The sequence below is a fragment of the Anastrepha obliqua genome, chromosome 4, assembly GCF_027943255.1.
Source record: "Anastrepha obliqua isolate idAnaObli1 chromosome 4, idAnaObli1_1.0, whole genome shotgun sequence".
NCBI lineage: Eukaryota > Metazoa > Arthropoda > Insecta > Diptera > Tephritidae > Anastrepha > Anastrepha obliqua.
The window spans coordinates 38090306-38106183 of NC_072895.1; the positions used below are offsets into that span (position 1 = coordinate 38090306).

Consider the following 15878-nt stretch of genomic DNA (forward strand, 5'->3'; position numbering starts at 1 on the left):
ATGGTCGAACACGAAGTTCGGTCGTTCTCTATTTTAATAAAATACTTTAAAGCATTTATGAAATGGTTCAATATGCACATAGTCATTAATAATTTTTAGTAAGCCTGAATTATAGGTACACATCTGTGGTTTTCGGGAAAATAGTTTTTATTTATTCATATCCGATTAAATACATTAAATTTTTCTGTGAAACGACGAAAATAATTGATCTAATAGTGAGTTAAAGCAAAACCAGCTTAAGTCTTCATTTTTGTTTAAATATTAAATTGCCTTTCTTTAGAGAATTTCAAAATGTTTTTTATGATTAATATGAATATTTTAGGAGTTTCAAAGTCTTATGCTATGTTCACATTGCAAATTACTAAATCTATAATATAATTTATGTGTAAAAACCAATAAAAAAGTGATGGCCATATTACAAATATAAACATTTTTTACAAGGCTCAGGCTCAGTAAGAGCCGTAACTGTACAATCATTAACTAAGTTTTTTGAGGTAAAATTTTCGTACAGAAATTTACTTTTCCCATTATTTCCTGTAATAAACGCAGTAAATACTACGATGGAACTTGGAGGCGATCTTCTTTGCAAAAAAAATACAAACTTCTTAGGGTAGCCATCTCTTACCTGCAAGCATCAAATGTAAACAAGTTAACTTTAACTACAGTTAAGTCCTTGATGGAAATGATTTACTAAATAAAAAAAATAGTTGTTCCTTTTGGTTTGTGTATACAGAAATTAGATTCGAATGGCTGTTCCTTCGTGCTGAAAAGTAAAATAACATTTTGAGAGTTAGATATTTCGGATGAAATCAAGATCAAATTTATTAAAATTATTTTCATATATGAAGCCCTCATGCTTCATCTGATTTAGTAAGAATAAAAATATAATTGTGTTAAAGGGTTTTGTAACAACAAATGGGTTACTAAATAAATTAAAATTCGTAAACAAATTCACAAGTTACACATCATAAACTTATTTTTGGTCAAGATATCGCATATGGGTATTTCCATGATGCCGAACGAAAAATTCGCACTGCTTTAGATTTTAATAAATTAAAATTAAATAAAAAATCAGCTGTTGTGGAGCATTTACAGAGTTTTTTGTTGAAAACAATAAGATTCGAGCGAGAGCCGGTGTCGAGAAAATCGTTGAAAAGGAAGTGAAAAAAGCGGAAGTGGCTTCATGGTACATGTGAGGTTTCCTTTTTATATGTTAAATAAATTATAATTTGTCCGATCCTCAAATAATCATCCCTCCTTATAAACAAAAATTCATGAAAATCACTTAATTTTCACGCGTTCACAGTGGTGTTCCCCCTTAATTTAGTCAATAAGACAGAGAAAGTATCTTAGAAATGAAGCGAAGAGACATTCAGCTTTAAATTCCAATTTTTTGTTTTTGCAATTATGCTAAATAAAATAAATAAAATATGGGGCTCTACTCCTGTTAATGAATCATAATAAAAGTGTTAAAGCGTTTTAATTTTTTTTACTGTAGTTGAGGCTTTCATGGAAATGCCCATATACAAACATATATACTTACAATACATGTTCACAGATATTTTTATAGTTTTATTATTTATTAAGGAACATTTTCCAAATTAAACAAATTTTTCACTTTAAGAACCAAATCCTTTACTATATAATTTCCAATAAGCATATCTTATATGTATGTATGTAAACATAAGAAATCATGTAGTGTTGTTTCTGTAATTTCCAGTCATATTTACCTAACTCATTTAAGAAATGTATGTATGTAGCCAATATTTACGAGTTTTTTCTGTATTTGCCCTAAAAGTGAGTGCGACGTCACGGGATTACGGCAGAGGATCTTCATACGACAATTATAGCGACAATTTGGGAAGTACTGCAAGCTCAAGATTGGAAAGAAGAAAACAAGAGGATCACAGATCTATATTTTCGTCAAGTCGTGCCGAGAGCAGAACAGAAGATCGTTATGGGTCCAGAATTGAAACACGATCGTCTTCTCGAATGATGGAGGAAAGTACTTTAAAATCTGTAGAAAAGCCCATTATAACCAGAGCAGCTAAAAGCGTTCAAGTCCAACGTAAGTAAACAGTTCGCGTTATTAAAATTAATTTTCTGTATATTAGGTCTGGTATAAATGAACACATCTACGGCTACGCGGCAATAGGGCTGGCTAAAATTGCATATGTTTGTAAATTTTTTGAGGTATAGCCATACTCGCTAGCGATGAATCTTGATCTATACCTTTGTTGTTGCTTTCGTATGCAAATTTTTCATCAAGTGATGCGAGCAGAGAAGTGGCGAAAGAAGAGGCCTATTATTGAAACGCATTTTTCCAATATCAATTCGGTATAATTAATTTTTCATAATTTTTGCTGTTCCTTCAATAGAGTTCCAATTAGAGCTCAAACATATTGTATCGCAATCAAGAAAGACAGCATCGCTGTTTTTTTTTGGTTTTTTTTTAATGAGGACTACAAAAAATTTCACTATCATTAAGTTCGCGGTTGGGAGAATACGGAAGCATGCTCATATTGCGAATCAGCTGTTGAGCTGACGTAATTGTAGAGTTTTGTTTACATTTTTTTTTTTTCAAACAACCTTTTTCCCATTTGCTTCCTTTTTTACATTAAACTGAGCTAATTTTTCATTCTTGTTTACTATGGCTGCAATATGTATTCACATATTTGTACATTGCTTTAACCCACAAACGCACATTGGGAAAAAAGGCCCTATATCTCAATAAATAATATGTTTTTGCTATAAATAAAAACAGACTTACTGTTAAAGACGCAAAATTGCTTCAAAGCGCATAGGAGAATTAAGAAAATCTATTCACATATAAACTTAGCCAAAGGGAACAAAAATCAACAGATTTTTAAAATAAACCTTTCTTCTTCTTGATTGTCGCGATAACCGTTTAAGCGATTTTTGCCGAGCTTATCAAAGCGAGTCAGCCGTTTCTTTCTCGTGTTAACCGGCGCCAGTTGACAAACTAAGTGAAGCCAAGTCTTTCTGCATCCAATATTTCCAACGCAAAGGAGGCCTTGAAGAAGACCTCAGCTACCACAAGCTAGTACCGCATAGAATACTTTCACGAGCCGAAGCGTTTGTGTCCATTCGGACGACATGAAAATTAATGAATACTAGAGCTGAGGTACTAGTTGTAGAGATATACCCTCTCGGGTACTGATATATTTGCGCATAATAATATTATTTTTGCTCATAATAATATTTCAGCAATTTCATTGCTGGCAAATTTAATCTGCCAAACTTTTCTGTGAATATTTCGGTTTCGCTTAATGCTCGCCCGCTTTTAGCTCAAGTAAGACAGATTTCAAGGTTTTCTCTTTAACTATGGTGAAAACGAAAATTGTGAGGGAACTCTAGCTGCCACGTCACTTGAGAGATTGGGCAGTCTAATTCTCCACGATCATTTCACAAGTATTCACCCACTCGTCCAATCAGTCGTTGCTCAGACGGCAACAAAGTATCATTGGTTGACACAATCTTAATTATTTTGTAAACATATCCCAAGTGACATCAGCCCATCTTTTAAAGAGCACACCTTTAAACATCCTTTCATCATTCTTTTAGCTAACTTGGCTAGTACACCCTCTTTGGGTGTTTGGCCGAGCTCCTCCTCCTAGTTATGGTGAGCGTTTTGATGTTGTTCCACAAATGGAGGGACCTACAATTTCAAGCCCACTCCGAACGGCAGATATTTTTTATGAGGAGCTTTTTCATGGCAGAAATACGGCCGGAGGTTTTTAGAAAAAACTTTTTCTTAATTTTGATCTTTCACCGAGATTCGAACCGACTCTATCTCTCTGAATACTGAATGGTAGTAACGCACCAACTCGTTCGACCACGGCGGCCGCCAATACATAGGTGTGTATTATATGAGGGAGGAATATAAAAATAATAAATTAAAAGCTGCGTTAAAAAACGAAACATTTTATAACTTTTTGTGAACTATAATTTAATTTTGTGGTTTTAAAAAGAAATGTTTACAAGATATTACAAAACTTTTGATTGTTAGATAAAAACTAAATACTTGCGATTCACATTATTTCAAATCTTATTACAATTATTATATTACTCTTACAATTATTTACAGCTGGTGAAACTGCACATTTTGAAGTGCATTTCGCCGAAAAGCCAGGATTAGTGACTTGGCTAAAAGATAATAAACCATTGGAAGATAAGCTTGCCGACCGCGTTATCCAAACAGAGGCTACGATGAATTCGTATCGCTTGGATATCAAAAACTGCAGGTAAATATTTTTGAGTTGAATTAAAAATCGTAATTCCTTTTTCATTCAAATTCATGTGTCAACCTTAAAATTTATCGAAGCAATTGTGAACAGTTGCATCTTCGCTTACATTCCCGTTATAAATTTTAACAAATCAAGTGATTTTAAAAACATGAGTAGAAAAGGAAAGAAGTATTATTGAAAAGCATAATATTATTATGAATGCGTTTAATCCTGAGACTCCATCCCTGTTTTTTGTTCACTAAAGTCAGCCCTCATCGTTTTGACGGTGGACTATTTCAAATCCAAATTGAAGCGATCCTGTAGATAAATAATATCTGCAATTGATTTCATTTCTATATTACTTAAATTTTTTAGTTAATAATCAAGGTTAAAAGAAATACAGGGTGGGCCATATAGCGTTTGCTTTTTGAACCACCTATTTTTTTGAGAATGGTAACACAAATGACATGTCAAATGTGTTCATAATTTACTTAAAGGTTTGAAATTGGGACGCTATACGCTTGAACAAAATTGGGAAATATTGAAAACCTATTTCCAAAGTGGTGAGTCTTCTTAAAAAAATACGGTACACTAGACAGGACTAATATACTGGGGCGGCAGCCCTTGGTCGGGAAAGACCCGAGTCATTCCGGTAACGTAGAACCGGCTGCCATGGGAATGGTGAGTCTTCTTCTTCTTCCGCGGTTACAGTAAATGGCGAGCGTTACCGTGACATGCTCAACGACTTTTTGTTTCCAAAAATTGAAGAGGATGATATGGACGACATTTGGTGCAACTTGTCACTCTGCCAAAGTTACACTCGAACTTTTGGCTACCGTTTTTGGATTCCGATATCGATTGGCCGCCTCGGAGCTGTGATTTAAGCCCGTTGGACTATTTTTTGTGGGGAGCCGTTAAGGACAAATGCTATGCGAACTATCCAGAGACGATTGATGCTTTAAAACACGAAATCGAAGTTGCCATTCATGAAATTGGAGCCCAAACAATCGAAAATGTGCTTAAAAATTGGGTTGATCGAATGGCCTACTGTAAAGCCAGTCGTGGCAGTCATTTGAACAATATTATTTTTCATCCATAAATGACAATGTTCAATCTTCAAAAAAAAAAAAAAAAGTTTGAAAAAGTTTGGCCGCCGTAGCCGAATGGGTTGGTGCGTCATTACTATTCGGAATTCTCAAAGAGATCGTTGGTTCGAATCCCGGTGAAAGCAAAATTAATAAAAACATTTGTCTAATAGCGGTCGCCCCTCGGCAGGCAATGGCAAACCTCCGAGTGTATTTCTGCCATGAAAAAGCTCCTCATAAAAATATCTGCCGTTCAGAGTCGGCTTGAAACTGTAGGTCCCTCCATTTGTGGAACAACATCAAGACGCACACCACAAATAGGAGGAGGAGCTCGGCGAAACACCTAACAGAAGTGTACGCGCCAATTATTTATTTATTTTTTTTTTTAAGTTTGAAAAAGTATTGATTAGTTTTTTTTATAGCCGATTCAAAAAGCAAATTTTACATGGTCAACCCTATACTTATAATTTTATACCTTTTATAACTTTTAAATTATAGAAAAACAAATGATAAAAGCATGAGAAAACTTGAAAATAAGAATAGCTAATGAAAGAAAAAGTATTAACGAAATTTGTACTTTACTAAAAAGACCGAGAACAACTGGGTTGTTGATCATAATTAAACGTAATAAAGGCGATCTAGATTGTGAACATTTTTCCAGAGATGGAGGCTCACCTCAGCTGATAATCCGTGCGTGAAATAGTTAAAAATATCCCAAAAACTCGTCATTTGATCTTTGAAGCTACTAAAGATGATAGATTACAAGATTTAACCATTGGAAGCAATTTTGAGAGTAACTTCGGCTGGCACTCAAGGATGATAGAATACTAAATTGTGCCTTCCGAATTCGCTGTGTTTTCAGACTCCATGAATACGCAAAGAAAAGGAAGAGGAATTACTTGTTTGTCATGAGGAAGGGTAGGCAAAACAGAAACTACCAAACACAACAAATTATACGCACGTACTCACACTCATTTCTTTTTTTAAGTTTAAATCTCACAAATCATAATATTATCAAGCCATTCATTGAATTTTCGCAAACATGAAATTTCTTCTCCTTTTGTTTGTTTTGTTCGTTTGGTTTGTATTCGAAAGGAACCTGACGTGAGACTTGTCAAAATCGCGAAAAATAAATGAACTGGTTCGGCAAGACGCCACCTTCAGTATTCAATCCACCTTGGCTGACGTCATAGGGGATTAGATAGCAGAATTATGACCGCTCATTTCTCACGTACTCTTACGCTCTTACAATTATTCGTTGTTTAAACGGGAACGAAATCACATGGGCTGCACTGACACCACTGTTCATTCCGGGACTGTTCGAGCACTTAAAAATACCCGGATTTTTAGAAGGATAAACCGAACAAATAAAAAAAGCCTTTCCTGTGCTAAGGAGCATTTAGCTTAAGCTAAACAAATGACTTTTTGGAGAAAGTTACATTTCCCGACGAAAATCAATTAAGCCTTCACTGATCGAACGATCGTACCACAGTTAAGCTCACATGCGAGAGTTATAGTGTAGGGTCGCATGCCTAATACGAGTATAGGAGAGCTCGTATTGACTGATGGCATAGTGGATAAATATAAGTACTTAGGTGTTTTTAAAGAAAACTTTTCGAAAACTGCTATTGTACTTTAAACATGATAAAGACCCCAAACAGACCGCAGAAACTGTTCGATTGTGGGTATTGTACAATACTCCCCGTTCCTTGAAAACACCTCTCCAACCGGCAAATCGTAATCCCAGCGAACACTTATAGGATCATTTGGACAGACCCAGTTAAGAAGACAGCTAGTGAATCAATCACGCTGTTTCGACAGGATTGAAACATAACAATAGGAGCGGTTACTGAAATCATGTCATCCTCCTCCAAGTTTAGGTTGCTAAGTAAAAAAAAATAGTACCAACTCTTGTTCCTTTGGGCCATTATATATGTTAATCTCATTTCGAGAAACTTCTAACATGTCCGAGTATTACCTCAGTTTCTGACAGATGATTATTCGGACGGCTTATCCAACAGCTTTCCAGATTGAACTGTTTACAGGTAGATCCAGGGAACATTTTAGAGGCTTTTTTGAATGTTTTCCACTGGTCCTGAGAGATAACACTGACGTCATACAATCGTCACAAATTTCAGTAAGAGTGATAAAAGAGTCACTATTGATTTAATTCATAACTTTTATCAGATAGGAATTTAAAAACAGGTACAATACTCAGAGTGAAATGAGGCGTCTAGGATATTTTATGGCAGCTATGCGTCGCTAGTCGTGGTGGTTGCTTCGAAAGAGTCCAGCGTAGTAGCGCAGTTATTTCAAAAAGGAACCTACTTATTTTTGTTAACGGCTTAAATTGCAGACTTGAGCTGTGATGTACTTAGTTTGTTAAAAATCCTTTCTTCATTAGACCTAATTTTTAAAGTGTATATTTTTAAATAATATATATTAGACTATCAAAAATATGCAGTTTTTCACACATATTTTTATTCTAGTGAATCCGACTCAGGAACATACACAGCAAAAGCAACATCTGGCATTGAAAGTACAACGTGTTCCGCTCAGCTAGCAGTGGGTCAGAGTAAGTAAGAATGCAATAAATGCATACGTTTATGTTTATTATTTATTTTTACTTATACTTGTACAGTACATTCAAGTAAGTTTTATGTAATGCTAAAAATATTCTACGTGGATGTGTCTAAAATGTGTGAAGGATCCACGTCCAAATTTCGATGCTCGTTAAGGTGTGCCAATCCAAGCAATCTATCTTGCGTAATACTGCTCCGCAAATACTTTTTCAACTAACGCAAAATTGCAAATGACCTTTTGCTTGGTGCAACGGACACTGGCGGCATCGCACCAATTCTTATGAAATATTCAACAAAATTTGCCGACAAATTTCGTTTTGGTATCTGAGATTTTAACTTTACTTCCATCTGTACCGATTTGTGTGCTCTATTCTGGACTCTCGATTCCATTGTCCATTTTTCATTGGAAGAGCTATCCAGCTCCGAGAAATACTCCATAACAACTATGGGTGTGTTATGTCCACAGCCAAGAATACTTTCGGCCTCACATCTTTCGACGGATTGAGCTTTACGAACTTCTGGCCTTAACAGCACTGCAGTTGCGGGCATTTCTGCACGTTAGAAAAGGCATCCTGAGCAAGTCAGTCAGTCCTGTGATGTTTTTTCCAGTCTGACTTAGTCTAACACCACTGAGTGACTCCCGAAAAGATATGAACTGCAGGAGTGTCTATGTCTTCATGGCGAGGCTTAAGTGACTTGGAACTGGACACTCTCCTTGATCTACCCTAAAATTAAAAACAACAGGGACGAATATAGGTTCCAATGATACCATTCTGGTAATATGGCCCTGAAAGATGTGGTATGTCTCTCGTAAGATATGTAGATAAAATGATATCCATCTTGGAGTCTTACCGGCATGTGAACACTTACCATACTTCATTGCCCATTGAGGGTCTTAAGGGAAATTTCGATGGTGCCGCGCGAATTATTGTAAATTCACCTTTTGGGCCGATTTGATGACTGTGATTCTTTGCTGAAATATAATAAATATAAATTAACAAAGTAATTTTTGAAGCGGCGGCCGCCGTAGCCGAATGGTTTGGTGCGTGATTACCATTCGGAATTCACAGAGAGGTCGTTGGTTCGAATCTCGGTGAAGGCAAAATTAATAAAAAACATTTTTCTAATAGCGGTCGCCCCTCGGCAGGCAATGGCAAACCTCCGAGTGTATTTCTGCCATGAAAAAGCTCCTCATAAAAATATCTGCCGTTCGGAGTCGGCTTGAAACTGTAGGTCCCTCCATTTGTGCAACAACATCAAGACGCACACCACAAATAGGAGGAGGAGCTCGGCCAAACACCTAACAGAAGTGTACGCGCCAATTATTTTTTTTTTTAATTTTTGAAGCGCATAACAACTGGCGATGGAAATTCGGACTCATATGAGAACCACAGCTGAATTGTAGTCCAATTGCGATAAGGCGGTTCAAACCATTCCCAAGCGTTCATTAACGGCCAAGAAAGTTTCGCTGTGAGTTTGGTGCGATTGAAAGGCAATTACGCAATAAGTGCTGCTCCCATCGGGCAAAACATTCAATGCGCATTTCTACAACTGATACTTCTGTCTACAATTGACCAAATTGAAGTGGGCAATCGACCAGAAATAAGTGATTGAGGAGGGTATGTAGTTCATGCCTGGAGAGTATCAACTTTTCAAGCATTCGCCATATTTTTTGACGGTATAAAACTGGCCTCAAGAGGAGCCTGTGAAAATGAACTGGCCCAATTTCTTAACAATAGATACGATAATTTCCTCAATCGGAAAATTATGAACCTGGCTTCAATGGGGACAAACCATTTAGCATAACGTCGAAATTAAATTAATCTCGTTCACGCCCACGAGCGGTTTAAACGATAGTTTTAAAGATATTTAGTTGCAACGATTATTATGAATTTCTTGTCATCCATTTTGCAATTTAGTAGTTCATTTACATGAATAATTATTTATATTTATAATCCTTTTTTTCAGTTCCCGGACATGATGAATCAAAAACAAATGTGGCGCCAGTTTTCCTTGTGCGGCTCAAAGATAGTGAAATGCTTGAACAGTCGCTTTTCCGGTTTATGATTAAAGTGATGGGGGATCCAAGACCCCGAGTAAAATTGTAAGTCTACAATGCGTATAAAAAATTGTATGTTCATACATACATAACACATGGGCTGAAAAGTTCCGGGCCTAACACATAGATGGCACCCGATTTATTGCATTCACCTCTTTTTCAGTTAATACTACCTACCTTAAAAAGACAACTGTTAAAATTTCATGATATTCTGTCATTAGTTCGTGAGTTATTGTGCTATTTTCAAATCAATGGACCAAAAAGAATTTCGTGTTCTAATTTTCCACTGCTTCTTGATGGAAAAAAATACGGTTCAAGCGAAGCAATGACTTGAAAAGTGTTATTGGGACTCCGCTCCATCAGAAACAACAATTAAACGATGGTTTGCTGACTTCAAACGTGATCGTAGAGACACCGATTATGCGCAACGTAGTGGACGTCCAAATGAGGCGGTATGAATGAGCGAAAAGTGTAGTTGTGTGAGTTAGCTGACATCGTAAAGATATCAAAAGAACGTGTTGACTTTATATTGCATTAGCATTTGATTATGAAAAGGCTCTGTTCAAAGTGGGTGCCGCGTGTGGTCATCATTTTGTTTCATCAAGCCAACGCAGTGTATCACAAGTTAATCAAAACAATGGCAAAACTATAAGTAAATGAAATTCACTTCGAATTGCTCTCACATCCACCATATTCACCAGATTTGGATGTTTGCAGATCTAAAAAAAATACTTGCCGGTAAGAAATTTCGCTCGAATGAAGCGGCTATCGCTGAAACTGAGGTTATTTTGAGGCAAAAGATGAATCATTCTACAAAAATGTTCTTTGTTACTCTTGTTCTCTATGGAAATAACGTTGACGAATAAAACTAATTTTGAATAAAAAAATCTGTTTTCTTTGTTAGGCCTGGGACTTTTCAGCCCATGTGTTATACATATATATGTATGTTACGGTACTTTATTGGATATTATATTGTAGTACTTGACGATTTATTGGCCATACTTATTTATAAATTCGTAATTTTTCCGATTTCAGTTTTAAGGACGGAAAAGAAATATTGGAGGACGATAACCGAATACAAATCAATCGGGAAAAAGATTACTTGGGATACTATGAACTGGTTTTGAATGATGTACAAAAAATAGATGCTGGCCTTTATACTTGCAAGGCTACAAACAAATATGGAGAAGTTGAATGTGAAGCAACGGCAACTACTGTAGGTAAGAAGAAGTTACATACTCGTACATACATATTTAACTTTTTCTCTACTTTAAAAAGTTTTGCCAATTTATATATCATACAAACATATGCATACTTGCATGTATCAATGGGATTTAGATTTTCTATGAAGCTTTTGCTTCCAAACTATTTGCAGAATATAATTTTTTTCCGGCTGCTTGTCCATGTAACTAAAGTTTAACATTGCAACCAATAATATTATTTATAATAAATATCCTTGGTACATATGTTTGTCTGGTATATGTATGTATGTATATTTGAAATGGAATTGTATTTAATATACATATACAATACATACATACGCATTATAGTAATATGAATTTTAATTATTGTCTATATATTATATTGACGTATAGAGGACAAAAATCCATTTGGATCTTTGAGTGGTCAAATTCTTCCGCCTGGAGAAAAGGCAACATTCGTGTGGAAGCGTAATGGCGCCGAGTTTGACCCGGAAGAAAGATTCAAGGTTTTGTTCGGCGAAGATGAAGATTCATTGGCCCTAGTATTTCAACACGTTAAACCAGAAGATGCTGGAATTTACACATGCGTAGCCCAAACCTCTACTGGCAATATTTCATGCAGTGCCGAACTTTCTGTTCAAGGAGCGATACAAACATTGAATAGAGAACCAGAGAAGCCCTCTTTGATCATCGACCATCGCGAAGCTAACGCAAGTTTAGGAGGAACAGCAATTCTTGAATTACAATGCAAAGGCTTCCCTAAACCAGGAGTTCAGTGGAAACACGATGGTGAAGTTATTGAAGTAGGTGAAAAACATAAGATTCTCTATGCCGATGAGGAAAGCATGTCCTTAGTTATTAAAAATGTTACAACGGAAGACGCCGGTGAATATACCATTCAAGCAATGAACGAGTTGGGTGTGGATGAGTCATCGATAAGCCTAGTTGTGAAAGGTGTGTACCTTATGACATTTTACGTTTTAATTATATATTTTTATATGGAATTTTAACTTCATTTTATCTCTTTTACCTCGAGTAGCTTCCTTTCATTACATTTGAGAAGTGAACCTATAATAAATATTTATAAAGTGTGATCCATATAGAGATTTCTTTATACAAATTCAAAAAATTAACAGAAATCATTTTTTTCGGTTATTATTGATTAAATTCTAAAGAGCAAACATTCGCTTTATTTATAGAACACAATTTAGTTCATGCAGCTGCCTGGGCTGGTTTCAATTAGCGCATTCTGTTAACCAAGTTTTCAATATTCTGCTAACGGCTTCTGAATCTCTCTCGCGAGTGACATGCTCGTTATTCGCCTTAAGCAACTGAATCGTTAATGGATTGTTCGAATAACATTGCTGCTTCACGGCACTCCCTAAAAAAGTCTAAAGGCGCTAAATCGCAGCGTAGCGCCCCATACTACTGAAGCCAAAGATTATCCAAGTCCATGCCTTCAATTTCAGCCACAAAAAAATGTATCATGCCTTTATAGTGGCCACCGTTGATTGAAATTGCGTTTCCAGCAGCTAATTCAAAGAAAAATGGGCCAATGATGCCACCGCTCCCAAAGCCTCACTAAATTATCACTCTCGGCCGAAGTATTGGCTTCAGGTGTGGGTTTTTCGATCCGTTTTTTTGTTAACATAAGAGAGATGAGATGAAAATGTGCTTTGTTAGAAAAGCTGCTCTAAGGCACAAACTGACAAGCAATATCGAAGCGCTGTAGCCGATTGTGTTGATGCGAGATTACCATTCAGTAGTAATCGGGTTCGACACCAGTTGTGGGCACGAAACTCCAAAATGATGGAAAATGTTTTATGTCTATATTCTGAATCAATTTAAAATGGATCACAAATACCATTTTTTAAATATTTCTACCCGAGCTACACCTATCATATCCACACGTACCTAAAAAACGATAAGAACATTCTCGTTAAAGTTATACCTATTAATGGCAATTTACTGTTTTTCAGCTGGACCTAAAATCAAGAAAATTAATAATGTAACCTGCTTTGCTGAGGCAACAATCCAAGTGGAGATGGAAGTCGAAGGTTATCCAAAGCCTATTATTAATATAACAAATAACGGCAGAGATATTATTAACGATAAAAACGTAAAAGTTTCTAGTAGTTCAATAGGAAAAAGTACAGAGAAAATTGTGTTAGAAATTTCTAACATAGAGTTGAGCCAAAGTGGAAACTATTCAATTCGAGCTACCAATGATTTAAGTCAATCATCCGAATACTGGCAGTGCATTGTTAAATCAAAACCAATTATTGTAAAGCATTTAGAAGAAGAGTACGTTTATGGGGAGAAGGAGACTGTCATCATGAGTGTTAAAATAGATGCGTTTCCGGAGGCTAAAGTTCGGTGGTACCAAGATGGAAATGAAATTAATGTCACTAATAGCAAAAAATATAGCACTTCTGTTGATGGAAATGAATACGTGCTTAAAATAAAGGAAGTATCGCGCGTTGATTCTGCTATATACACAGTAAAAGCTGAGAACGAACATGGCTCCGCATCCAGCGAAACAAAATTATTAATAAAATGCACTCCAGAAATCACAAAGAAGCTGACAAATATTACAGTCACTGAGGGTGACTGCAATGTGGAGTTGGAAGTTCGTGTCAATGCTTATCCGGAACCTAAAATTACGTGGTATATAGATGGTATAGAGATCGATGAAAAAAGAAAAGATTTTCGTCGCATTGAAGAGAATAATACATACAAACTAGTGCTGAAAGAAGTCAACACATCAATGCATGGCACATATTGCTGTAAAATTATGAACGACTATGGCAGGCTTGAGAATGAGTGCCAAGTAACAGTAAACTGTAATTAACATAATAATTGATATATATATATTTGAAACTAAAAGTTTGAATCCCTAGGCAAACCGAAAATTAGGAAACCATTAAAGGATACTGAAGTACAGGCAAATGGAACACTTACTTTAGAAACAGATATTTATGCAGTACCTGAGCCAACTGTTAAATGGTAAGTTCTTTAGCAATGTTATTTTTTATATATTTATTTATATAATGTACAAAAAAAGGTGGTGCCGTTGCTGAATGAGTTGGTCTATGCTTACCATTCGGAAGTGCGTAGATTCGAATTTCCGTGCTTGAAACACCAAAAATTATAGAATAAGTTTTTTTATTAGCACTCGCCCCTCGGCAGACATTGGCCAACCTCCTAGTGTATTTCTGTCATAGAAAAACTCCTCATAAAAAACCATTTGCCGTTCGGAGTCGGCTTAAAACTGTAGGTCTCTCCATTTGTGGAACAACATCAAGACGCACACCACAAATAGGAAGAGGAGCTCGGCCAAAAACCTAGCAGAAAATTACGCGCCAATTCTTTATTTACACAGTGTGCCACTTAAGTCACCGTACTATTGTTATATTTGCACCAATCGCCCTGTAATTTGGCCAAATTTTTGTTAAATTTAAAAAAAACTTTGATGTAGGCAATAAAACAATATATTTTCTTCTAAGCTACAAAAGAAAAACAATTACTTTTGATTTTAGTCTTATATTATTGCAACGAATCTCAACATACTCAAATACTTGCGTCAACAAAAGTCTGTGTACTCATAATTTCTTGCTCTGTCTGGCTCCAGCGTTCTTCTTAGAAGTAACGGGAATTTTTGAAAAATGTGTGCAGTAATGAGTAAATGTAAAATGTTTTGCTTGAGCTAGACAAATATTCGATTTTTATAGACAAAATGCCTCGAAAAGAGTTATCACTCGATGCCCGTGGAAAGATCCTGGATCACCACACAAAGGAGCAAAAATCTTATGAAGAGATAGCTAAGATTATGGGTAGAAGCAAATCCACTATTCAGACTGTCATTGAGCGATTCCAATACGAAGGGCGCATTAAAAATAACAAAAGATCCGGCCGGACCTGCACTTTCCGATCGTGGCAGGCGCACAATAAAGCATCTGGTGGACAAGGATCCGTTTTGTAGCGCAGTACAGATTGCGTCAGAGCTAGATCGCAACATTGAGGAGGTGCACCCGGAAGCAGTCCGTAGAGCGATAAAAACATATAAATTTAGATCCTACACTCCTCGCAAGACGCCGAAAACCAATTGACTTCTGGCGGAAGGTAATTCCTCAGATTAGTCCAAGTACAATATTTTTGGCTCAGACGGGCGTCTCCGCGTATGGAGGAGACCAGGAGAAGCCCTAAAAAAAATACCATAAAAACTGTAAAACACGGCAGCGGAGGTATTATGGCTTGGGGCTTTATGGCTGCAGCAGGAGTGGGAATTTGAAATTTATCGACGGAGTGATGGACCAATATGTGTATATTGATATTTTGAAAAGCAAAGTTGAAGAGCAACGCCGAGAAATTGGGAATAGGTTCCGATTTCTATTTCACCAGGCTGTACCTCGCGTACAACACTCCACACCTTTTGGAGACGCCACCACAGAGCCCGGATATCAATCCGATTGAACACGTGTGGAATAAATAATATTACATTAAGTTTTAAATCTTACTATTTTTATTTCATTATTTAAAAGAAAATATATTGTTTTGTTAGCCTGCACCAAAGTTTTTCAAATTTAACAAAAATTTGGCCAAGTTACAGGATGATTTGTGCAAATATAACAATAGTACGGTGACTTAAGTGGCACACTGTGTAAATAAAGAATTGGTGCGTAATTTTCTGCTAGGTGTTTGGC

General features: G+C 36.2%; 1 protein-coding gene and 1 long non-coding RNA gene across 7 annotated transcripts in view; one reads left to right on the plus strand and one right to left on the minus strand.

Annotated features, from left to right (window-relative positions):
- The window catches only part of LOC129243739 (obscurin), a 98324-nt gene that overhangs the window by 47190 nt on the left and 35256 nt on the right, over positions 1-15878 (plus strand). For all 6 annotated transcript variants that reach the window (XM_054880996.1, XM_054880997.1, XM_054880998.1 and 3 more), the window contains 8 exons: positions 1799-2068; positions 4109-4265; positions 7822-7907; positions 9883-10018; positions 11009-11193; positions 11569-12129; positions 13155-14018; positions 14076-14181. In XM_054880996.1, coding sequence (XP_054736971.1) covers positions 1799-2068; positions 4109-4265; positions 7822-7907; positions 9883-10018; positions 11009-11193; positions 11569-12129; positions 13155-14018; positions 14076-14181 — 2365 coding nt within the window. The remainder of the gene's footprint in view (positions 1-1798; positions 2069-4108; positions 4266-7821; positions 7908-9882; positions 10019-11008; positions 11194-11568; positions 12130-13154; positions 14019-14075; positions 14182-15878) is intronic.
- Positions 454-15878, minus strand: part of LOC129243743 (uncharacterized) — a 50426-nt gene continuing 35001 nt past the window's right edge. Inside the window, exons 2-3 of the long non-coding RNA XR_008582341.1 lie at positions 626-763; positions 454-534 (exon numbers count right to left, since the gene is read on the minus strand). This is a non-coding gene — a long non-coding RNA (uncharacterized LOC129243743). The remainder of the gene's footprint in view (positions 535-625; positions 764-15878) is intronic.